Raw genomic sequence first — 25,121 nt, forward strand, 5'->3', positions numbered from 1 at the left:
GGGCTGCCACAAAGAAGAGGGGGTCAACCTATTTTCCAAAAAACCAGAAGGCAAGACAAGAAACAATGAATGGAAACTAATCAAGCAGTCTGGAATTAAGGAGAAATTTCCTAACAGTGAGGAAAATTAACCTGTTGTGTCTGCAGGGCCCGAGCCGGGCTTCCTGGCAGAAAGTGACTCGGAGAGTGAGGGGGAAAAGCCAACAAGGCTTCCCTCTGCAGAATCTTCCTCTCTGGCTCTGCTCCAGATTCCAGAAGCAGGCCAGATGGAGGAGGAAGAGCTGACACAGCCTATTTCCCCTGACCCCTCCTTCCCCCTGGCAACGCCCCAAGAGCCAGCTGAGGAGGAGGACCAATCATGGCTAGATGCAAGGCAGCTACGCCAAGTGAAGAGAGTGCAGCAAAAGAAAGAAAGGGGCCGGCCCAGGGAGTGCTGAGTCACGGAGCCACACCTCACAGGGTATAAAAGTGGGTGGAGCTGCCTTTGTGGCTCCATGACAGACAAAGACTGACTTTTGGAGACTTCGGCTGCTTTATTCAGGAATTGGCTTTTCGGACTTCTGTTTACTTCTGAGCTCTGGGTTGCTCCAGCAACAGACCGCAGTGGTGTTGAAGAGATAAAGAGGACTTTTTTTTGTTTTTTTTTGTTTACATTTATACCCCGCCCTTCTCCGAAGACTCAGGGCGGCTTACAGTGTATAAGGCAATGGACTTGGCAGGCCATCGCAGGTTCATTGCCAGAGCTGATCTCTATAGCAAGAATAAATTGCTGGCAAATACAGTCGGCTCGTGTGTCTCCTGGGGGGTGGGGCACAACATCACCAGTGGAACAGCTTGCCTTCAGAAGTTGTAGGTGCTTCATCACTGAAGGTTTTAAAGAAAAGCCTGGATAGCCACCTATCTGAAATGGTATAGGCTTTCCTGCTTGAGCTAGAACACCTCCAAGGTCCCTTCCAGTTCTATTCTGATTGATTGATTAAATTGCCATTATCAATTGAAGGAGTGAAATATTACTCTTTCCTCCATTACCTTTGTTTGGACAAAACTGGACATAGTGAAGGATGATACACATGGCTGACATTTTCAAAGACGACAAAACATGCATTTTGCTTTCACTGCAATCTAAATTGCCCTGAGGCTAGCTCTTGAAGCATATCTACCTGAAAGTTAGTCCCATCAATAACAACTTTTGCATAAATGGATTTAAGAGTGATGAGCTGGTTTTTATTTCTCCTAATTAATTCTGATCCTAATTAAATTAACAAGCTTTCGGCAGAAGTAAGTGGCTTTTAAATTTTATTCTTTCATTTTGGTCAATGCTGTAGGACTGAAATTCCCAGGAACAAAAAACATACAGGGTTTTCATTCTCCTCCTTGACGTTATATATCTGTATCTTTTTAATCTATATAACTTCTTTGCAAATCAGCAACTGCTGACTGATAGTCGATAACCAGAAGAATTCTTCTGGCTTGTCTGATATTAAATGAAGAGCCTCTCCATTTTCTTTCTGTTCAGGCATTCGGTTGCCTCTTCATAAACTACAGCCAAGGGAAAGATGAGAAAAAATAAAGAAACTCTTTTAGGTTTATGTCTTTAAATAACGGTGAGCAACCAAAGCATATAGACCTGACTTCCTTTCAGCCATGCTTGGCTAGAACACTGCACTTGTTAGAGCAATGGGGTGTATGTGTGTGTTTACAGACAACTTACTGATTTCAGCAGCTATTACTGTAATGTTATGCCACAATAACATTTCTCGGTCGAGAGGTTTGGAAGTAAATATTGATCCATTTCCAGAATCAATGTTGAATATTCTGTCCATATCAGTATGCCGATCCACAGAATATCTACAAATAGAAAGACAGATAAGAAATGAGAACCATTTTCATTTCACAGTTCTTTTCAATTCCCATTGCTTTCTAAACCTTGGTAGGGAAAAACCAATAAACTTGATCTATTTTTCAGCTTAATCCTGTATCCAAAATCTCATTCTAATTCCTGTTCTGTTGGCTTTTGGAAAATGTATTGGAACATAACTATTTAGTCTGTTTATACACTGTTGTGTCTCTGGTGGTCAATAAGCTAAAAAGTGCAGACTTATGTTACTAGAGCTGCATTCCATTGTAACAGACTTTTTTTAAACACATACAATTGCAGTTTATGTCACTGAATACAAAGTCATGCTACCCCTACCTATCACATGATCAAGTATAACACAGAGATACATAATGTGTTTAGGGTTGAAGCACATACATGACACTACAACTTCAGAAATGGGGAAGGATCCTTTCTGTAAAAAAATAAAATAAAAAATATATATGATTCCCTGTACATTTATGGTTGGGTTGGATTGAAATGTAACCTCTCCCCTCAAAAATTAGTTGCCTGACATGTTACCAAAAAAAGAAAAAAAGCAGAAATGAAGGATAAACACTAATTCCTGACTTGTAAAATATTTTCTCTGCTTCTAGGTCCAAGATAACTTGAAAGGAAAGGTCACAATGTTGTTGCTTTGAAAACTCTCCAATTGATAGGAATTACAAGATCGTACAGTGATTATGTATCTACAGCAATACCAGTTAGCAATCCGACTGTTTTGAATTTCATTAGGACCTAATTGCAGAAGGAGTGTGGGCATAACAGGTGGTGAATCTGTAATACAAATGTGCCAGACACTGCAGTAATGGTAACATGTGAGGCTGTGTCATGTTTCAGGAGCCCTTATTCCATACGTTATTCCAGAAATTCATAGTGATTATGTGGCAGATGATGGCTATTCAGGAAGGAGTTTCTAGCTTGCAGGCACTACAAATTTATAAGCTATCATTCAGCCTACTGACACCATTCATTCATTCATTCATTCATTCATTCATTCATTCATTCATTCATTCATATATATAACTTCTAGGCAGCACGCAAAAGAGGAAAATAAAGCTACTCCTCTCTCCAGGAATCAGACCAAAACACTTTCAAAGGTAATATTGCTAAATAGAGCTCCTTTTAAATAAGAATTTTAAAGTATTTTTGGCAATCACAACAGAGGCTGCTTCCATTCTTTAAGGGAAATAGTGAAGCTTTCAGAAAGCTTAAAGTGATAAATATCATGAGATGATTTTTTTTAAGGTCAAGGGAAAGGAGCTTCCGAGCTTACTCATATTTATTTATTTATTTATTTATTTATTTATTTATTTATTTATTTATTTATTTATTCATTCATTCATTCATTCATTCATTCATTCATTCATTCATTCATTCATATGACTTCTAGGCAGCTCACAATAATCCATAAAAAGGAAAATAAAGCTATTCCTCTCTCCAGGAATTAGACCAAAACACTTTCAAGGGTAATACTGCTAAATAGAGCTCCTTTTAAATAAGAATTTTAAAGTATTTTTGGCAATCACAACAGAGGCTGCTTCCATTCTTTAAGGGAAATAGTGAAGCTTTCAGAAAGCTTAAAGTGATAAATATCATGAGATGATTTTTTTTAAGGTCAAGGGAAAGGAGCTTCCGAGCTTACTCATATTTATTTATTTATTTATTTATTTATTTATTTATTTATTTATTTATTTATTTATTTATTTATTTATTTATTCATTCATTCATTCATTCATTCATTCATTCATATGACTTCTAGGCAGCTCACAATAATCCATAAAAAGGAAAATAAAGCTACTCCTCTCTCCAGGAATTAGACCAAAACACTTTCAAAGGTAATACTGCTAAATAGAGCTCCTTTTAAATAAGAATTTTAAAGTATTTCTGGCAATCACAACAGAGGCTGCTTCCATTCTTTAAGGGAAACAGTGAAGCTTTCAGAAAGCTTAAAGTGATAAATATGATTCATTCATTCATTCATTCATTCATTCATTCATTCATTCATTCATTCATTCATGCCATGGTGCACTAACTAGGTGTCAAGGGCAGAAATAGCCAATGCCATTCTTAACCAGCCCTCAAACTCACCATGAAGACTTTTATCCATCTTGCATCAAATTAAAAGCAGTACAGGTAGTCCTCGACGTACAACAGTTCATTCAGTGACCGTTTGAAGTTATAATGGCACTGAAAAAAACGACTTACAACCATTTTTTACACTTACGACCATTGTCACCTCTCCATTGCGATCAAAATTCAGATTCTTGGCAACTAACTCATATTTATGACAGTTGCAGTGTCTCCGGGATCAGCTTTTGCAACATTCTGACAAGCAAAGTCAATGGGGGCACCAGATTCACTGAACCATCTTGCTACTAACTTCACAACTGGAGTGATTCACTCAACAGCTGTGGCAAGGAAAGGGGGCAAAGCTCACTTAGCAGATGTCTCACTTAAGAACACAAATGTTGGGCTCAATTGTGGTTGTAAGTTGAGAGCTACCTGTATTTTATGACTGTCAGTGTACATAGCAGTGGTGGAATTCTATTTTTTTTTACTACTGGTTCTGTGGGCGTGGCTCGGTGGGCATGGCATGGTTTGGTGGGCGTGGCTTGGAGGGCATGGCAGGGGAAGGATACTGCAAAATCTCCATTCTCACCCCTCTCCAAGGGAAGGATACTGTAAAATCCCCATTCCCTCCCCACTCCTGGGGCCAGCAAGAGGTGATATTTGCCGGTTCTCCAAACTACTCAAAATTTCCGCTACTGGTTCTCCGGAACCTGCTGGATTTCACTATTTCACATAGTGCTTGCTGTGCTTCATTTTTTTTTTTTTGTTTACATTTATATCCCGCCCTTCTCCGAAGACTCAGGGCGGCTTACAGTGTATAAGGCAATAGTCTCATTCTATTTGTATATTTTTTACAAAGTCAACTTATTGCCCCCCCAACAATCTGGGTCCTCATTTTACCTACCTTATAAAGGATGGAAGGCTGAGTCAACCTTGGGCCGGGCTTGAACCTGCAGTAATTGCAGGCTACTGTGTTCTAATAACAGGCTTCGTAACAGCCTGAGCTATTCTGGCCCCTTCTATTCCATTTGCCTTCTCAGCTGCAATAGTCTTCCCCCTGAGCTTTTACCCTGCTAGCTTTTTGGAAGGAAGTCCTACCTTTTCTCTCAAGTTCTGGGGTCAGGATGGTCACGGAAACCATTATGTATATTTTTATGATTTGTTAAGGGAGAATTTTGCCTGCAGCCCCTAACTGCGTATGTATATTGTATTTCTATTGTATTTCTTTCGTTTTCCCTGTTTTTAATATTTTATGCATTGCTAGCTGCTCGGGGTCACTAGATTGATGTGGGTGGCTTTATAAGGCAGTCTGCAGCTGAGTCACTACTAGCCTCACTGTCTTTCACATAGTTGATCTTATACTATGGCAGCCTTATCAAAAAGCCGTTTCTGTTGAACGGAGAGTCTAATAATCAGTGCTGTGACAAGACCGGCTCTAAAAGAAGAGAAGTGAGTGGGAATAGCTTAGTTATGTAAAATTTTAACCAAATTATTAAGAGTCATGTTGTAGGTGCATGAAAATTAATTGAAGAAAAAGCTTGATAGTGTGTAGTCCTTGGTGCTCTCTGAACTTGCTTGTCTGCTTGTAGATGTTTCATTAGCAATAGCAATAGCACTTAGATTTATATTCTGCTTCACAGTGCATTACTCTCTAAGCTGTTTACAGAGCCAGCATATTGCCCCCAACAATCTGGGTCCTCATTTTACCGACCTCGAAAGGATGGAAGGCTGAGTCAACCTTCAGCCTGGTGAGATTCGAACTGCTAAATTGCAGGCAGCCGGCAATAATCAGAAGTAGCCTGCAGTACTGTGTTCTAACCACTGTGCCACCGTGGCTCGTAGGGTTGAGATAACTGATTAGTCTGAATGCCAAGCTTCCAGGAATTCCCTTGCATTTGGGAATTATCATGGTCCAGGCTTCTCACATGTGTATCACAGGTACAAAACAATTGCTAACAGTTGCAAAAAAAAAAAAAAAAAAGCTCAGTTGTGAAAAAAAATTAAGAACAAAAACCACCAGAACATAGCCTTTACAGCACCTACATCTAGATACTGAACGATTAACAATCAAGCAGAAAATAATACCTTAATCAAGGAATTATCAATGGGAAAACCACGCCTTCATGCCGCTAGTAGGACAAGCTACTGTATATAAATAGGGAGCTCACCCCACACTTCAGACAACCATTTGTTTGAAATAGTATATGGTTGAGCAGGAAATTGGATTAGAAGACCTCCAAGGTCCCTTCCAACTTTATTATTCTATGTTCTCTTCTACTCGCACTTTTGCAAGCAAACTCAGAGAGTATCAAGGATGCCACAATTCAAACGTGAGTTAACTATATATTAACTTTGTCTTTTGGAAGTTTGATAAGTACCATAGGATGTCTTTTTATCTGGCATTAAGGATTACATGACAATGGAGGATTTTTCTATTAATGTGTGAAAGACTGAGCAGAAATCTTATCTTTCATCTTGCCTAGGAACTAATCAATAACAAGAAAGGTGCTGTCTTATTTTTTCCCTATGCTCCTCTTCCTTTTACATTAATCAGAGGTGGGTTTCAGCAGGTTCTGACCAGTTCTAGCAGAAATTTTGAGTAGTTCGGAAAACCGGTAAATACCACCTCTGACTGGCCCTGCCCCCATCTATTCTCTGCCTCCCGAGTCCCAGATGATCGGGAGGGAATGAAGATTTTACAGTATCCTTCCCCTGCCATGCCTACCAAGCCCTGCCCACTAAGCCATGCCCCGCCCACCAAGCCCCGCCCACAAAACCGATAGTAAAAAAAATTGAAACCCATCACTGACATTAATGATGATGATTAAAATAAATCACCATGAGGCACAGAATTTAAAGATTTAGAATTACTATAGAAAAAAACTGTAGGTTTGAGAAAATATTGATTTTTTTTTTTACATTAAGTGATGGAAAAAGAAGAAAAGCAGATTTGCAATAATTAAATTTATATTCCAGTTGTATGGTAGATCTTGATCTGGAGCAGCAGCCCCAAATCTTTTGGGCACCAGGGACCAGTTCCATGGAGAGAGATTTTTCCACGGACTGGAAGGTGTGTGGTTTTGTGTGCTGCCTACATCCTGCAGATGGGATTTTGCTGGTTTCTGGCAGGTCATGGACGAGTGCTGGTTCACAGTCTGGAGGTTGGGGATCCCTGATCTAGAGGATACATTTGATCCGCTATCCTGTCACTAATTTCATCCTGTTTAAAGAATCCTAGGTCTCTTTTGGTCAAAGAATGCTAATTTGGTTGAGCTGCTGGTGTCTATAACTGAAAAGATCATAGCCTATTACAGTGATGGCTAACCTTTTTGACATTGTGTGCCAAAAGCGGGGGGAGTGCAGGAGGGGTCACACGCGCATCTGCCCACACCCATAATTCTATGTGTCCCTCCCTGCTCATGTGTGCGTGATCCCCCTATGCGACCCCCGCTTTTGGCACGTGATGGCATGGTGGGCCTGATAGGCCCATTTTTCGCTCTCCCCAGTTGGGAAACAGGCCATTTCTGGCTTCCGGAGGGCCTCCAGGGGGTGTGGGGAAGGCCGTTTTTGCCCTCCCCAGGCTCCTAGAAAGGCTCCCCACCCCCCGGAGGCCCTCCAGAGGCTGGAAACAGCGTGTTTCCTGACTTCTAGTGGACCCATAAGGTCTGAAAATCAGCTGGCTGGCGCACACATGCGCACCAGAGCTGAGCTCGTGTGCCCACCAATATGGCTCCACATGCATACCATAGATTTGCCATCATGGGCTTATTAAGAATTAAGCTCACATCAAACTTGTTTGTATATTAAATAAATTACTATGTGTGTCTGTCAGACTGCAGAATTTTATGCTTTTTAAGTCCTGGCAAATGGTTAAATTGGAAGATACAATTTGCAATGGCTCAAAGCTTTGCTGTACTTGGAGTGCACCGACAAGACAAATGATTGGGGAATGTTGAGACAGCATCTGGTCAATAAATTTTAGGAACAGCCATTAATTTATATGCTGATTATCATCTTCTTATCCTTGTTTCAGTGTTTCAATTACACTTTTTCCCCCCACGATGCTGGAGAGACATTTTTTATCACATCTGAAGGGCTAAATTTCACTTGAGCTGGTTCTTATCTTCATGTTTTTATTCTGATTGAGATTTCCTTTCAGGCATAGATTCCATTGTAAATGACTATGACAAAGTTCACATCTCATTCGGAGCTGTAACTGGTTTAAATGTTGGCTTTGATTTTGGCCACAAATATGTGGAGCAACACTTTTCCTGTGATGAGATTGACTGCCACCCTATTCATTTCTTTTTGGGGGTGGGTGGGCAAAACAGAGTCATTGTGAATAGACTAGTAATGAAAGTGTCATTGTTTTGGTTCACTTATACTTTATGATGTAAATGTTCTTAAAATGTTTTTCCCTCCTTTTTAAGTAAGTTTGAGTCTTACTGAATCAAGCAGCACCTCAGCTGTAGCTAGCAAGCAGATAAAAAAAGTAGACCAAACTGGATTGAAGCCTGAATCATACTTTTGTTCCATCAGTCTTTATTGTATTACATGTATTGTACTAAATCCATGCTTAGCAACCACAAATGAGAACGGCAACTGTGTCACTAAGCACTATGGTCGCTAAATGGAAAATCACACCACAATAATAGACTTATATCATCATCCCTCATTCAGTCCTTAAGGAAACATCAGGAAATTGTGACATATAATTTTACAGATAATCCTCGATGTACAATAGTTCATTTAGTGACCGTTCAAGGTTACAACAGCATGGAAAAAAGAGCCTTATGTCCATTTTTCACACTTATGTCTGTTACAGCATCCCCATGGTCACATGATTTACTTTTGGACCAGTGGTGGGTTTCAATTTTTTTTACTACTGGTTCTGTGGGTGTGGTTTGGTGGGCGTGGCACAGCTTTGTGGGCATGGATACTGCAAAATCTCCATTCCCACTCCACTCCAGGGGAAGGATACTGTAAAATCACCATTCCCGCCCCAATCCAGGGGAAGGTTACTGCAAAATCCCCATTTCCTCCCAATCAGCTGGGCCTTGAGAGGCAGAGAATCGATGGGGGTGGGGCCAGTCAGAATTTTTACTACCGGTTCTCCGAACTACTCAAAATTTCCGCTACCGGTTCTCTAGAACTGGTCAGAACCTGCTGAAACCCATCTCTCTTTCGGACACTTGACAACTGATTCATATTTATGACCATTGCAGTGCCCCGGGATCATGTGAACCCTTTTTGCGACCTTCTGACAAGCAGAATCAATGGGGAAGCCAGATTCACTTCACAACTGTGTTACTAATTTAACAACTGCCACAATTCGTTTAACACATGTGGCATGAAAAGTCATAAAATGGGGCAAAACTCACTTAACTGCCTCATTTAGCAACTTAAATTCTGGGATCCATTGTTGCTGCAAGTCAAGGATTTCCTGTGGTTCCATGATCTCTCTTAATTCTGCTTGTTGCCAGCTGGTTATGACTGGAATGCCGCAACAGTTGTAAATGCAAGAATTGGGCCCCAGAGCTATTTTTTTCCTAACACTGTTGTAACTCTGAACAGTCACTAAATGAGGCAGTCAGTAAGCAAGGCAGTAATAGTTGTATTGGCCAGTTTATTCAACCTCAGATTGCTGCATCGTGCCTGCATTCTATGAGCTCCTTGATAAATGAGGTAAAATATTGTCATTCAGTGTTTTTCCTTCATAGCAATGCTCCTTGAGCCAAAGGACAAAGATCTCGTGGCAGCTATGACTAGAAACTGTCATGCTATTTATGCCTGATAAATATATTCAGCAACCAAATAGATGGGGGAGATGGCAACTAAAATGCCATTCTATTGACAAATATACATGTCACTCAAATCTGTTCCTGCCAAAGGCAGATTTTTACAAATCTGGTTCCTTGGAGATCTTCTCTTAATTGCTTTCTTAAATACAGCACCCTCATGTTTAATGCGACTTGCAAGTTGAATAGATTTCTGGGTCGACAAGACTTGTATGTGAGTGGCGTTTCCCCTCCCCCCCCTTCTCACTAAGCATTTTCATAATGCCATTATGAAACATTCTTTAATGGGAGATCAAAGGACTTTCAAACTGACAGTGCTCCATGATTAGGTTTTTCTTTTTAAAGCTACAGTTAAGAAGGGAAAAATTGAGGGTTTTCAATGTAACACCCTGCGTCTGAAGGTTTTATTCCTAACTGTCAAAGGAAACTGACAAATAAGTGACAAGTACTACATATAATGGTCTAATTGCATCCTCCCTCAAGCTGAGAGGAAAAGTTAGAGCTAGCATTTACACTTGAAATAGGGTATGCACTGGTGGGGGGAGATGGAAGTATTGTTAGCGCAGAGCAGCCATTACAGATCTTGGAAGGTACAAAATAACATTGTACAAAAAGGTCCTTTCAGATCACATTTTATTTCAGGCATGCAGTTTGCACAGAAACACAACCCGTTTCCTTCATCTCTCTTCTAGCATATTTGTTTCTTTGTCTGTCCCTAACTTCGTTTATTTTGTCCGAGTCTATACACCTCTCTCTATACACCTCTCTATACACCTGTCTCCATTTTCATCCTTCTCTTTTTAATGACCTCTGGGGCATCTCTCTTTTCATTTTTTAAAAGATTCCAATTGTTTCCCACAGCAACGAGAGTTTCTTTCATTATGCAATGTCTTAATGTCACTCACAGACTTTTATTGGGGTGAGGGAAATCCAAACAGCATATTTCTTCGTGATTTTTCCATGCTTTCCCACCACCCATCATTCCTCTTTCCAGTTTTTTAAACAAAAGGATAACTAACTACACTAGCCATCTCCAACTAAGTAGCTCTCATAGACGTTGGACTATAATTTCCATCTTTCTCAGCCACCATGGACAAGATTCTGTATGTGCATATTGAAGGGAAATTATACAGGTAGATCTCGACTTACAACAGTTCATTTGCTAATCGTTCAAAGTTACAACAGCACTGAAAAAAAGTGACTTATGACCATTTTTCACACTTTTTTAAATTTGCATTTATATCCCGCCCTTCTCCGAAGACTCAGGGTGGCTTACACTATGTTAAGCAATAGTCTTCATCCTATTTGTATATTTATATACAAAGTCAACTTATTGCCCCCAACAATCTGGGTCTTCATTTTACCTACCTTATAAAGGAAGGAAGGCTGAGTCAACCTTGGGCCTGGTGGGACTAGAACTTGCAGTAATTGCAAACAGCTGTGTTAATAACAGACTGTCTTAGCACTGTTGCAGCATCCTCATGGTCACGTGATCAAAATTCAGGCGCTTGGCAACTGTCACATATTTATGATGGTTGGAGTGTCCCAGGCGCATATCATCCCCTTTTGCGACCTTCTGACCAACAAAGTCCATGGGGAAGTCAGATTCACTAACTTAACAACTGCGGCGATTGTCCTAACATCTGTGCCAAGAAAGGTCCTAAAATGGGGCTTAACATGTCTCACTTAGCAACCAAAATTTGGGGCTCAATTGTGGTCCTAAGTCGAGGACTACCTATAATTTAATTTCTTATTTGCTTCCCAAGACGGCAAGTCACAGAAAGGAAGGAAGGAAGGAAGGGAGGGAGGGAGGGAGGGAAAGGTGGAAAGAACTTCCATTTTTACAGCACATTTACAATACTGTAGAGCAGTGATGGCTAATCTTTTTCTCTTTGTGTGCTGAAAGTGTGCGTGCATGACATCACTTGTGCGTGCCAGCACCAATAATCAAATGCGCCCCCCTGCACCTGCACGCATGACCCCTCGCTTCCCATGCCCCTCCATGCATGTGCAGGTGACCCCCACCCCCCATTTTGGGCCTAGTAGGCCTCCTTGCAGCCTCCTGGGCCCAAAAACAGGCTGCAGGGGGGACTACCCCCCATGCTCCCCCTGCCCTGCGCATCCCAAAAAGCAGCTGGCTGGCAGGAGGCGCATGCACATGCACAGTGGAGCTGAGCTGAGCTGGGTGATGGCTCACATGCCTGCAGAAAGGGCACCACGTGCCAGCTGTGGCACGCATGCCACAGGTTCACCCTCATGGTCGTAGTGATTGCAAACTTTAGTGTTTTGTCTCACTTTATGTCCCCACATATATTGAAAGGGGGAGGGGGAATCCAGTTCACTTTTTGTATGTCCACTAAGTCATTTTATCAGAGCATCTGTGTACATTGGCATATGCTTTCTGGTCCCCCTTTACTACAATACAATGTTCTCATCATGTTTGCATACCACTGTCTTCTCAGCTGACCCTTGCCAATTGGATACCTCTGGTCTGTATGCTTACTTGATGGGGTTCTTTGCACTGTCAGGATCCCGGGCTGTTACAGCTCCTATGACGGTATTTATTGGGACATCTTCCTTTACTTCTAATATATAAGCTGGTCTGCTGAAGATTGGAGGTTCATCTACATCCTCTACTTGAATTCTGACAGTAGTAATGTCCTTGAAGGGTCCCAGATAGAGGAATCTGGGATCCACATGAGGATTGCTGGCTTCCACTTTCAGCGTGAACTGTCTCCGCTTTTCAAAATCCAAAGCCTAAGAAGAGAAATATATATGTATATGTTAAGAAGAATTTTGAGAAAGCACCCAGAAAGACTTGTCAATTAGAGAAACATTGAGTTGCAATGAATGAGTTTAGGCTGAATAATAAATAATAATAAACTCAAGCTTTACAGTCCAGTTCGGAATGAACATCCCTTGAATATAATGGAAAACATAAATGTTTGTTTTGACTATAGTCAAAGAAGACGTTAATGACCATTCCCTAACAACCATCTCTTTGTCATTATAAATTGATGGATGTGCAGTCCAAAGGCTCAATTTGGAAATAAAGAGATGCCTAAGACTTAAATATCTTGCTTTTGCAATCACTAGCAAGCAGTATAAAGGTGTAATTGAAGACCTGCTGGGCCATGCTGCACGGCTGATTATTTCCATTCTATTCAGTATTTCATGAATTGTGCAAGTATATGTAAACATCTACAATACATTTGTAATTCCTCCCCACCCCCTCTGAAAACTGGTTTAAGATAAAGGTGACAAATTCCTTGTGTGTCCAATCCCACTTGGCCAATACAACTATTCTATTCTATTCTATTCTATTCTATTCTATTCTATTCTATTCTATTCTATTCTATTCTATTCTATTCATTCTATTCTAAAGGTATTCCTCATCTCTGACTTCTCTAGATAAGCAAAAATATTTAATTGTTAAAACATCTCCATTTGGAATAGAGAAACTATCCTTATTGAATTAAGATTTTGAAACAAAAAAAAATGGTCCATTACTCATGACAACTATAATCCTATCTGTGGCAAAGATTTTCAGCATCCAGAATCTGCTGGGATATGATGCAAAATAGTGAGAGGTTCAGCTTCTTATCGGAAGCACAAACACCGTTTCACTTTTAGCAAGGTGTTAATGGCATCAGCTTTGTTTAAGTCAAGAGAATGATGTTGATGCACTTAATTTACAGTAGGTCAAGAGGACACACTGGGAGGAGTTCAAATTCACACTTTCCCATCTTTTCTGAAAGGAACATTCCCAAACAGGCTTGCAAAAGTCTATCAGCTTCCTTGACATAACAGAACATCCCCCTCACAAATGAGAAAACATAGCGTTGGTTTGGAATTGCCCTTTCTTTTCCTTAAAAGCACAGGCCCCCAAATAGTACACTGTGCAGTCAAAAGCAATCAAGTGTAATAGTCAGTAAATTGGTGCAGCAGAAATGCTATCAGCAAGCAAAATGATAACCATCATGTGATTGCTTACTAACAAGTGCTGATGGTGAATTAATGTTTCTAGAAGGAGCTGAAGGAATTTGCCTTAATGACTTTTGCTGTCCAAAAGATTATTGTGCATCAGCCTTAATGGCATCAGCTAGGTTTGTGGATGACCCGTCTGCTTGGTAGTAGATAATCGTTATAGTACTATCAGTGAAAAGCACTATTTTGAGTTTTATACTTAGAGTGCAGGAGAGAATCAAAGTAGAAAACCAGGAACCAAGGAGGTTGCCATATACGGTAAGTTTCAGCAGATTTTGGTAAACAGATGTATTACAGGCAAACTTTTTAATGACTAAAAGTCTTTATGTTTCTCATCAGTGAACTTTATCTGTTCAGTGATACTGATAAAAGAGAATAATTGTAGCTCAGGGTTGAAATGAAGGGTCCTTGGTGCTCTCTGAGCTTGGTTGTTTTCTCGCAGACATTTCATTACCCAAACTAGGTAACATCATCAGTACACTAATGATGTTACCTAATTTTGGTAATGAAACATCTGCGAGAAAACAACCAAGCTCAGAGAGCACCAAGGACCCCTCATTTCAGAGTATTCAATGAGTGTGTAAATAAAGATGCATAAGTTGTTTGAATTATTATTTATTTGATTTTGATTTTGATTTTGATTTTGAATGAACAAAGTATGTCAATGTCAATGTCCTACTGCTTTTGGAAATGGAAATATGTGTGTGACTAGGTGTAATTAGACAACAACCTCCTGCATATGATAACAAATTTATTTGTTATCTCTTATTTTTAGAAAATAATATGTACACCTTATGTCTTCTCAAGGAAGAGGTATTTTGCCAGCTTCTTTAATTATGTTAAGCATTCAGATAATGTACAAGAACCTTTAAAAAACAAACAAACCTCTTTCTAGGTTCTACCATATCGCAAGATCTAAGATGGACAGCTAACATCAAAAATGTCATCAAAAAATGTTTTTTCTGCGCCAACTCAGAAAACTCAAACTACCCAAGGAGCTACTGATCCAGTTCTACAGAGGAATTATCTGCACCTCTATAATTGTCTGGTTTGGTTCTGCAACCCAACAAGACAGACATAGACATCAGAGGATAATTAGAATTGGAGAAAAACAATTGCTACCAACTTGCCTTCCAGTGAGGACCTGTATACTGCACGAATCAAAAAGAGGGCTGTGAAAATATTTACAGACCCCTCATATCCTGGACATAAACTGTTTCAACTCCTACCCTCAAAATGACACTATAGAGCACTGCATACCAGAACAACTAGACACAAGAATAGTTTTTCCCCGAATGCCATCACTCTGCTAAACAAATAATTCCCTCAACACTGTCAAAGTATTTATTTATTTTTATTTCTGTTTGTCACAATAGTATACACAAACAATTGTCATAGATAAAACAACATATCTTGAAGAAAATATATATATATATAAGTAAAAAAATATGCATCAACTATATTAATTTGATATAATGAAGGGAACAATAGGACAGGAACGGTAGGCACTTTTGTGCTCTTATGCACGCCCCTTAATAAATGATTAATTAACACTCTATAGTGTTGTTTTGAGGGTAGGAGTTGAAACAGTTTATGTCCAGGATATGGGGATCTGTAAATATTTTCACAGCCCTCTTTTTGATTCGTGCAGTATACAGGTCCTCACTGGAATTAATTAATTAATTAATTAATTAATCATTTATTAAGGGGCATGCGTAATTAATTAATAATTAATAATTAATTAATGATGAGAAGATTAATAGTAGTGCAGATTTACTAAATCTGCACTACTATTAATCTTCTCATCATTCCCATCACCCATCTCCTTCCACTTATGACTGTATTACTGTAATTTTGTTGCTTGTATCCTTACGATTTATATTGATATTGTTTCCTGATTGCTTATTTGTACGCTATGATTATCATTAAGTGTTGTACCTTATGATTCTTGGTGAACGTATTTTTTCTTTTATGTACACTGAGAGCATATGCACCAAGACAAATTCCTTGTGTGTCCAATCACACTTGGCCAATAAAAAATTCTATTCTATTCTATTTTATTCTATTTTAGTAATTCTTATGGTAACCATGAGGGGACATCGTTATTAATCCTATACACTGCTTGTTCAGTTTGTTATCCTGTTCAACTTGCTTATTTGAAGGCTGAAAGGCTACTTTTAAATATGTTTGTGTGTTTGTGCTAAGGTTTGGAAAAGGTTGGTAAAAAATACATGCTGACAGGTCATCCTCTGACTCTGAATGTCTCCTTATCAGACAATAACACTTGGGAGCCTTTTCTATCAGCCAAAAACACTCGTGAGCCTTTTTTAGTCTTTAGCCTTAGATCTCCGAAGTGCCCAGGCATGTGGAGACATTAGAAATATTTATTATTTATTTGTTAAATTTATTGGCCTCCCAGCTCACAATGGGGCTACTCTGAACAGCTTACAACAGTTAAAGTGGAAAAGAGAAATGATTAAAAATATATATAAACAATAACAAAAGCAATAATATATAACAAAAGCAAAGCAATGAAACATCTGCGAGAAAACAACCAAGCTCAGAGAGCACCAAGGACCCCTCATTTCAGAGTATTCAATGAGTGTGTAAATAAAGATGCATAAGTTGTTTGAATTATTATTTATTTGATTTTGATTTTGATTTTGATTTTGAATGAACAAAGTATGTCAATGTCAATGTCCTACTGCTTTTGGAAATGGAAATATGTGTGTGACTAGGTGTAATTAGACAACAACCTCCTGCATATGATAACAAATTTATTTGTTATCTCTTATTTTTAGAAAATAATATGTACACCTTATGTCTTCTCAAGGAAGAGGTATTTTGCCAGCTTCTTTAATTATGTTAAGCATTCAGATAATGTATAAGAACCTTTAAAAAACAAACAAACCTCTTTCTAGGTTCTACCATATCGCGAGATCTAAGATGGACAGCTAACATCAAAAATGTCATCAAAAAATGTTTTTTCTGCGCCAACTCAGAAAACTCAAACTACCCAAGGAGCTACTGATCCAGTTCTACAGAGGAATTATCTGCACCTCTATAATTGTCTGGTTTGGTTCTGCAACCCAACAAGACAGACACAGACATCAGAGGATAATTAGAATTGGAGAAAAACAATTGCTACCAACTTGCCTTCCAGTGAGGACCTGTATACTGCACGAATCAAAAAGAGGGCTGTGAAAATATTTACAGACCCCTCATATCCTGGACATAAACTGTTTCAACTCCTACCCTCAAAATGACACTATAGAGCACTGCATACCAGAACAACTAGACACAAGAATAGTTTTTCCCCGAATGCCATCACTCTGCTAAACAAATAATTCCCTCAACACTGTCAAAGTATTTATTTATTTTTATTTCTGTTTGTCACAATAGTATACACAAACAATTGTCATAGATAAAACAACATATCTTGAAGAAAATATATATATATATAAGTAAAAAAATATGCATCAACTATATTAATTTGATATAATGAAGGGAACAATAGGACAGGACCGGTAGGCACTTTTGTGCTCTTATGCACGCCCCTTAATAAATGATTAATTAACACTCTATAGTGTTGTTTTGAGGGTAGGAGTTGAAACAGTTTATGTCCAGGATATGGGGATCTGTAAATATTTTCACAGCCCTCTTTTTGATTCGTGCAGTATACAGGTCCTCACTGGAATTAATTAATTAATTAATTAATTAATCATTTATTAAGGGGCATGCGTAATTAATTAATAATTAATAATTAATTAATGATGAGAAGATTAATAGTAGTGCAGATTTACTAAATCTGCACTACTATTAATCTTCTCATCATTCCCATCACCCATCTCCTTCCACTTATGACTGTATTACTGTAATTTTGTTGCTTGTATCCTTACGATTTATATTGATATTGTTTCCTGATTGCTTATTTGTACGCTATGATTATCATTAAGTGTTGTACCTTATGATTCTTGGTGAACGTATTTTTTCTTTTATGTACACTGAGAGCATATGCACCAAGACAAATTCCTTGTGTGTCCAATCACACTTGGCCAATAAAAAATTCTATTCTATTCTATTTTATTCTATTTTAGTAATTCTTATGGTAACCATGAGGGGACATCGTTATTAATCCTATACACTGCTTGTTCAGTTTGTTATCCTGTTCAACTTGCTTATTTGAAGGCTGAAAGGCTACTTTTAAATATGTTTGTGTGTTTGTGCTAAGGTTTGGAAAAGGTTGGTAAAAAATACATGCTGACAGGTCATCCTCTGACTCTGAATGTCTCCTTATCAGACAATAACACTTGGGAGCCTTTTCTATCAGCCAAAAACACTCGTGAGCCTTTTTTAGTCTTTAGCCTTAGATCTCCGAAGTGCCCAGGCATGTGGAGACATTAGAAATATTTATTATTTATTTGTTAAATTTATTGGCCTCCCAGCTCACAATGGGGCTACTCTGAACAGCTTACAACAGTTAAAGTGGAAAAGAGAAATGATTAAAAATATATATAAACAATAACAAAAGCAATAATATATAACAAAAGCAAAGCAATGAAACAATAAAAATCAACAATGAAAGTACAAGAATATGAATTAAAAGATTGGCAGATGGAATGGGATGCGCATAAGTATCCATTGCTCAGTTCTTACCCTCATGCATTCAGGTAAACATCAGCAACCAACTATTTTTTATCTTTGTTAGGGTTAGAGTTAAGCTTAAGAAAGAAAGATAAGGCTGATGAAATAGTTACCCCTTCCCAAAGAGGCTGAAAATTTGGGTGTGTTTTATACTCTGAATGTAGCTTTTTTGAAGCTTTTTTTTCAGCCCTAACGAGGCACTAGCGAGTGAAGCGATCTTCCACACTTTGCCTGCTCCCTCCAACTCTCAGCTGTGCTATAGCAGCTTTTTTCAGTCCTAACAAGAGTGAGTGAGTGAAGGATCTCCGTGCTTTGCCTGCTTTTCTTATTGCTGCTCCCTCTCAGCTGTGCTTTAGAAGCTGTTTTTCAGCCCTAACAAGGCGCTAGTGAATAAAGTGATCTTCCGAGCTTCTTCTCATTGCTTCTCTCTCCAAAGATTAGCTGTGCTTTAGAAGCTGGTTTTTATCCCAAAGTAGGGGATAAAAACCACATGCGCGCGGTCAAAACCAGCAAACTAATGTGCTGAAGCTGACCAGACTAAGGATGCTAGCCAGAAGAATACCTGGTAGGCAGACATTTTTCTCTTATTTTCCTCCCCAAAAACTAAGCTGCAACTTATACTCTGGTGCATCTTATACTCCGAAAAACATGGTATTTAATTAAGGCTACCAATCTCCATGGCAAGCAAATGTACTGAATTATACATCCTTGGTGCCCTACTTCGTGCAGTGTGCAGAAGCCGCTGGCACCAATCACTTATCACCGTTGCCATCACCATTAGGATAGTCAACTGTAGTAACACATTTAATAAACAAATAATAAGTATATCTCTTCTACTTGGTGCTAGCTCCGAAGTTTACTAGAAAACTGAAATTGGTACAGAACATCGCTATCGTCAGCCACAGTACAGATATAATTAAGTAGCTGCTAGGTTGACTTCCACTGACTGATTTCCACTCAGTTTTTGGGTTCTATTCAAAGTGTTGGAATTCTTTATAGCCCTACATAACTTCACCAATTGGTATGTATAAATCTCAGTATGATGATCCCATTTGGAGATATCTCTGGTATATGGATGAGGGTCCAAGACAATGTTCCTTGGTGGGGACATTCAGTTTGGGTGGAGAAGTCAGATTGACCTCTGTACTTTGGTTTTAAAGCAGTGAAGACTAGACTATTCCCCAGGGCATTTGAGGGATGACATCCAAGTTTGAGAGGGTGTATGTGTGACTACATGGCTTTATCATTTGGTTTTATCAAAATAACATTTGTACTGCGTTTTGGTTTTGTATTTTGTTTCATTATTGTAAGTTGCTGTGAGCTCCTACATTCAATGGTTTGCAAATCTAATGAATAAGTGGCACATGTGTCTTCTTGGCACATCTTGAATACCAGGGGCATCAACTTAGACAGCAAGGACTTTAAAGTAAACAACCCTTTGTACCGAATGAAGACAAATATACATGTCCAAGAATAATGTTGCAGGATCCAATCACAACAAAAAAACTGACCCAGACTGGATCCTGCAACATTTTGTACCGTCTAAAAAAATTGGATATACTTTTGGATTTGGCTCTACTTTCATTTCAGAGTAATTAAATGCCTCTTTTTCCCCATTTATGAACCTTATAAATGTATATGCATATGATTCAAATCATTAACTTGATTTGATTAACTTGATTCAAATCATTAACTTGATTAACTTGATTAACTATGATTCAAATCATTAACATTAAGGAGACCTGGTTGGGCACTGAAGGGGGCGTGCCCCTGGTCGAAATGTGCCCACCGGGTTTCCGTGCATTCCATCAGCCGAGGGCCCAGGGTAGGGGTGGGGGGGGTGGCGGTTGCTATTAAAGAGAGTCTAGAGCCGAGGGAGACCACTGTACCTCAGATCGCCGGGTGTGAATCCCTCTTTGTGAGATGGGGTCATAGGTGTCAGATGGGCTTGCTGGTCACGTACCTGGCTCCTTGCTGCATGACAGCTGCCCTGCCCGAGCTCCTGGAGGTGCTTGCCGGGGTGGCAGTGGAGACCCCCAGACTTTTAGTCATGGGGGACTTTAACTTGCCATCTGCCGGCTCGTCATCGACAGTGGCTCGGGAGTTCATGGCTTCCATGACGGCCTTGGACCTGACTCAAGTAGTGGATGGCCCCACTCACATCGGGGGTGGCACTCTGGATCTTATTTTTATCTCTGGTCAGTGGTTGAAGGATCTGGATTTGAGAGATGTAGTCATAGAACCTTTGTCATGGTCAGATCACTCTCTCCTTCGCCTGGACTTTCTGACCGCCACTCAACACCGCAGGGAGACGGAACCACAACGTTGGTTCCGTCCCAGGCGCCTGATGGACCCGGAGAGGTTCCGGACGGAGCTTGGGCCACTTCCTGAGGGTCTGGCTCACGGCACGGCAGAGGAACTAGCCGCAGCCTGGCAACGGGCTGCGGCTGGGGCTTTAGACCGTGTCGTGCCTCTGCGGCCTCTGACCCGGCGCAGATCCCAACCGGCTCCTTGGTTCTCCGAGGAGCTGAGGGGGATGAAACGCCGGAGAAGACGCCTAGAGAGCTCCTGGAGGTCTAGCCGTTTAGAGGCTGATCGGACACTAGTTAGGTCCTATACTAGGACCTACCTAGTGGCACTGAGGGAAGCGAGGCGTTGCTACGCCTCCTCCCTCATTGCGTCAGCAGATAACCGCCCAGCCGCCCTGTTTCGGGTGACCCGTTCCCTCCTTCACCAGGGGGAGCGGGATGACCCGTTGCAGGGACGTGCTGAGGAGTTTAACGGTTATCTATACGATAAAATCGTTCAGCTTCGAGACGGTCTAGACCAAAATTGCGGTGATTCAGATGAGGCGTCTGAGGGTGGTCTTGGTGACATTTTCTGGGATGAGTTTGACCCTGTGGCTCCCGAGGACATGGACAGGTTGTTGGGTAGGCTGAATGCCACCACGTGTTTACTGGACCCGTGCCCCTCCTGGCTGGTGCTGGCCACTCAGGAGGTGACACGAGGCTGGCTCCAGGCGATTACGAGTGCCTCCTTGTTGGAGGGAGTCTTTCCGGCCGCCTTGAAAGAGGTGGTGGTGAGGCCCCTCCTCAAGAAGCCCTCCCTGGACCCGGCTGTTTTAGGTAATTATCGTCCGGTCTCCAACCTTCGCTTCGCGGCGAAGGTTGTAGAGAGTATGGTGGCATATCAGTTTCCCCTGCACCTGGATGAAACTGTCTATCTAGACCCGTTCCAGTCCGGTTTCCGGCCCGGCTACAGCACGGAGACGGCTTTGGTCGCGTTGGTGGATGATCTCTGGAGGGCCAGGGATAGGGGTTGTTCCTCTGTCCTGGTCCTATTAGACCTCTCAGCGGCTTTCGATACCATCGACCATGGTATCCTGCTGCGCCGGTTGGAGGGAGTGGGAGTGGGAGGCACCGTTTATCGGTGGTTCTCCTCCTATCTCTCCGACCGGTCGCAGACGGTGTTGACAGGGGGGCAGAGGTCGGCCCCGAGGCGCCTCACTTGTGGGGTGCCACAGGGGTCGATTCTCTCGCCCCTTCTGTTCAACATCTATATGAAGCCGCTGGGTGAGATCATCAGTGGCTTCGGTGTGAGGTACCAGCTGTACGCTGATGACACCCAGCTGTACTTTTCCACACCGGGCCACCCCAATGAAGCTATCGAAGTGCTGTCCCGGTGTTTGGAAGCCGTACGGGTCTGGATGGGGAGAAACAGGCTCAAGCTCAATCCTTCCAAGACAGAGTGGCTGTGGATGCCGGCATCCTGGTACAGTCAGCTGAGTCCTCGGCTGACTGTTGGGGGCGAGTCACTGGCCCCGATGGAGAGGGTGCGCAATCTGGGCGTTCTCCTGGATGAACGGCTGTCTTTTGAAGATCATTTGACGGCCGTCTCCAGGAGAGCTTTCCACCAGGTTCGCTTAGTGCGCCAATTGCGCCCCTTTCTAGACCGGGATGCCTTATGCACGGTCACTCACGCCCTCGTGATGTCTCGCCTGGATTACTGCAATGCTCTCTACATGGGGCTCCCCTTGAGGGGCATCCGGAGGCTTCAGTTAGTCCAGAATGCGGCTGGATAGAGGGAGTTAGTCCAGTTAGTCCAGAATGCGGCTGGATAGAGGGAGCCCCTCGTGGCTCCCGTGTGACACCTATCCTGCGCAGACTGCACTGGCTACCTGTGGCCTTCCGGGTGCGCTTCAAGGTGTTGGTGACAATCTTTAAAGCGCTCCATGGCATAGGGCCGGGCTATTTACGGGACCGCCTACTGCTACCAAATACCTCTCACCGACCCGTGCGCTCTCACAGAGAGGGACTCCTCAGGGTGCCGTCAGCTAGGCAGTGCCGTCTGGCGACACCCAGGGGAAGGGCCTTCTCTGTGGGGGCTTCCACCCTCTGGAACGAACTCCCTCCAGGACTTCGTCAACTTCCGGACCTCCGAACCTTTCGTCGCGAGCTTAAAACACACTTATTCATCTGCGCGGGACTGGATTAGATTTTAAAGTTATTGGTTTTAAGGGTTTTTTACTATTTATATTGTTTTTAATAATTTGGCAATAGAATAAGTTTTTTAATCGTCAATTTTAATCTGTATTTATATGTATTTTAATTGCCTGTGAACCGCCCTGAGTCCTTAGGGAGATAGGGCTGTATATAAATATGAAAAATAAATAAATAAAATAAATAAAATAAATAAATAACTCTAATTCACAGCCCCGCAGGGCCTCTGGCATACAAGCAACCATATTCCATATTTAGCTTTCACAAGAATAGTTACTGCAGATGAAGCACAAATGGAAGTCTTATGATTGGTTTAAAAATTCACAGGGCTGAGGACTTCAATGCTAGAATGGATTCTGAAGAGTCTCCACTATGGACATTCAACAAATGATAGGGCAGTGTGGAAATATATTGGGCACATTAATTTGCTGCATCTCCTGGGCCTTGAAGTTATCTGCCACAATAGAGGTACTCTGAAAAATATGTCAGTGAAATTCCATGGCCATACCTTTAGCAGGGAAGGCATGGCTTATTATCTATTAACCTTCTTATAACATTGTTTATTTATGATACAATTTTTATAACTCACCTCAGTCAAAAGACTTTAGACAAGTCACAACAGAGTAAAACATATATAAAAAGCTAAAATCAATTAGAATAGACCAGGTCGCCCAGGACAGATGCCAGTAATATTCAATTAGGATTGAAAGCTTGCTGAAATTATAAATATAATACTAATGTGGTCTTTCTAGTCAACTTTAAGGCCATAATATAATTTTATTCTGTATCATATTGTACAATGCCAAAGGGCTTGGTGATTGTTCAAAAGGACATAAAAGGTGTAATTAGTTTTAAATGATAATGAAATAAGAACAAGTCACCCATAAAAAATACTTGAGTATTCAGATGCAAATTATGGTTTTGTCATCAAGCCATCTCAAGGTTCTTTTTTTTCTTCTTTCCTTGGTGGCATTCTGCTCTTCAGCTTTATAACTCAAGCTTTTAATTTACCTTTGGCATTCTCATATGGATTTCCAGATTCAGTGCATAACTGGAAGGGATCTAATTAGTTTATAGTGAAAATTTTAAGGTATACCACCCTTATGAGAAATGCCAGTAAAAGACTAGAAGCGAATCAATGATCCGTTAAATGAAATGCTTGAAATGATAGTTGGTTTTTCATTTTTCTACTACTGCTCCTTGTTATATTTATTTATTGCTTTCAGGGTTTAGTTTTTCCCTCTTTTTTTTTTTAATCAGTGTGTGAATCTGGGGTATGGAAAAAAAAATACTGTATTTCTCTCCTGAGGTTTTGAGTAATTACAGCCTAAAGAAGGTTTTGCTCTCTTTTATGTAGAGATTAATAGAGCTAAATTTACAAAATAAAAGAGCTGCAGCTGGCAATCCTTGTTCTTTTTTACCCTTAAATAACTTTTAAATTATGGAACAGATAAAGCTCTGTATTTGCACACATCAACTGTTTAAATACAGAAGGGTATTTTATGTTCACTTATTTTTAATGTGCTGCACTCTGAATTGTTAATTGATTGATTCAACAAGATTCTGTTTAATGGATGACTTTATCCTTGTGGAATTAGAACTGTCACCAAAGATCTTTTATATATTAGGGATTTTACCCAGAAGACACATTAAAAATATCTTTCTGGATAAGACGTACAGTCCTCTTACTGCTATAGTCGCTAAATCCCTTTTATCTTTAATATACTTTGTTTTGCCTCTTTAATTTTGTTTGTGTGCAGATTGCGTGTGTGTTTATGTGTGTGAGTGTGTGCATGTTTGGTCTATGCATGTTTAGTTTTATCAAGTCTGAAATTTTTCCCACTTCTATCTATCCCTGAGAACCTGTTTTTTTCCTACAACATTCCCATGAAGTTAGGATGTATTGGGAATTATTTAAACATTACTTTGTGTTCGAAACAAATGCGAAAGGGCGGAAATGATGAGAATGAATATAATAACTGAATGTAAAGATATTCCTTGCATACCTCTGAAGTGCAGAATTTTGAAACAATCCACAATCATTCTATCAGGTTTAGCTGAAAATATTTTCAGAGACCATGCCAAAGTACTCAAAACATGCACAAGGACTGCACTATAAAACTTAAGGATTTTCCCTGCTACACATCTTGCATGAGACCACACAACTGTAGGAATAATATCTATATTATTTATTTGGTTTCTTAATCTAATAGATCTTTTATTTAAGAACATCTTAAAAACTTCA

The 25,121-nt window shown here is 40.4% G+C and overlaps 1 protein-coding gene across 2 annotated transcripts in view; it reads right to left on the reverse strand.

The window, feature by feature from the left end:
• Nucleotides 1-25,121, reverse strand: part of LOC131195346 (cadherin-6-like) — a 217,118-nt gene that overhangs the window by 13,511 nt on the left and 178,486 nt on the right. For both annotated transcript variants that reach the window (XM_058177171.1, XM_058177170.1), the window contains 2 exons: nucleotides 12,250-12,503; nucleotides 1,711-1,847 (listed from right to left, as the gene is read on the reverse strand). In XM_058177171.1, the coding sequence (XP_058033154.1) occupies nucleotides 1,711-1,847; nucleotides 12,250-12,503 (391 nt within the window). The remainder of the gene's footprint in view (nucleotides 1-1,710; nucleotides 1,848-12,249; nucleotides 12,504-25,121) is intronic.

This window comes from Ahaetulla prasina, chromosome 3 (genome assembly GCF_028640845.1).
Source record: "Ahaetulla prasina isolate Xishuangbanna chromosome 3, ASM2864084v1, whole genome shotgun sequence".
In the NCBI taxonomy this organism is placed as follows: domain Eukaryota; kingdom Metazoa; phylum Chordata; class Lepidosauria; order Squamata; family Colubridae; genus Ahaetulla; species Ahaetulla prasina.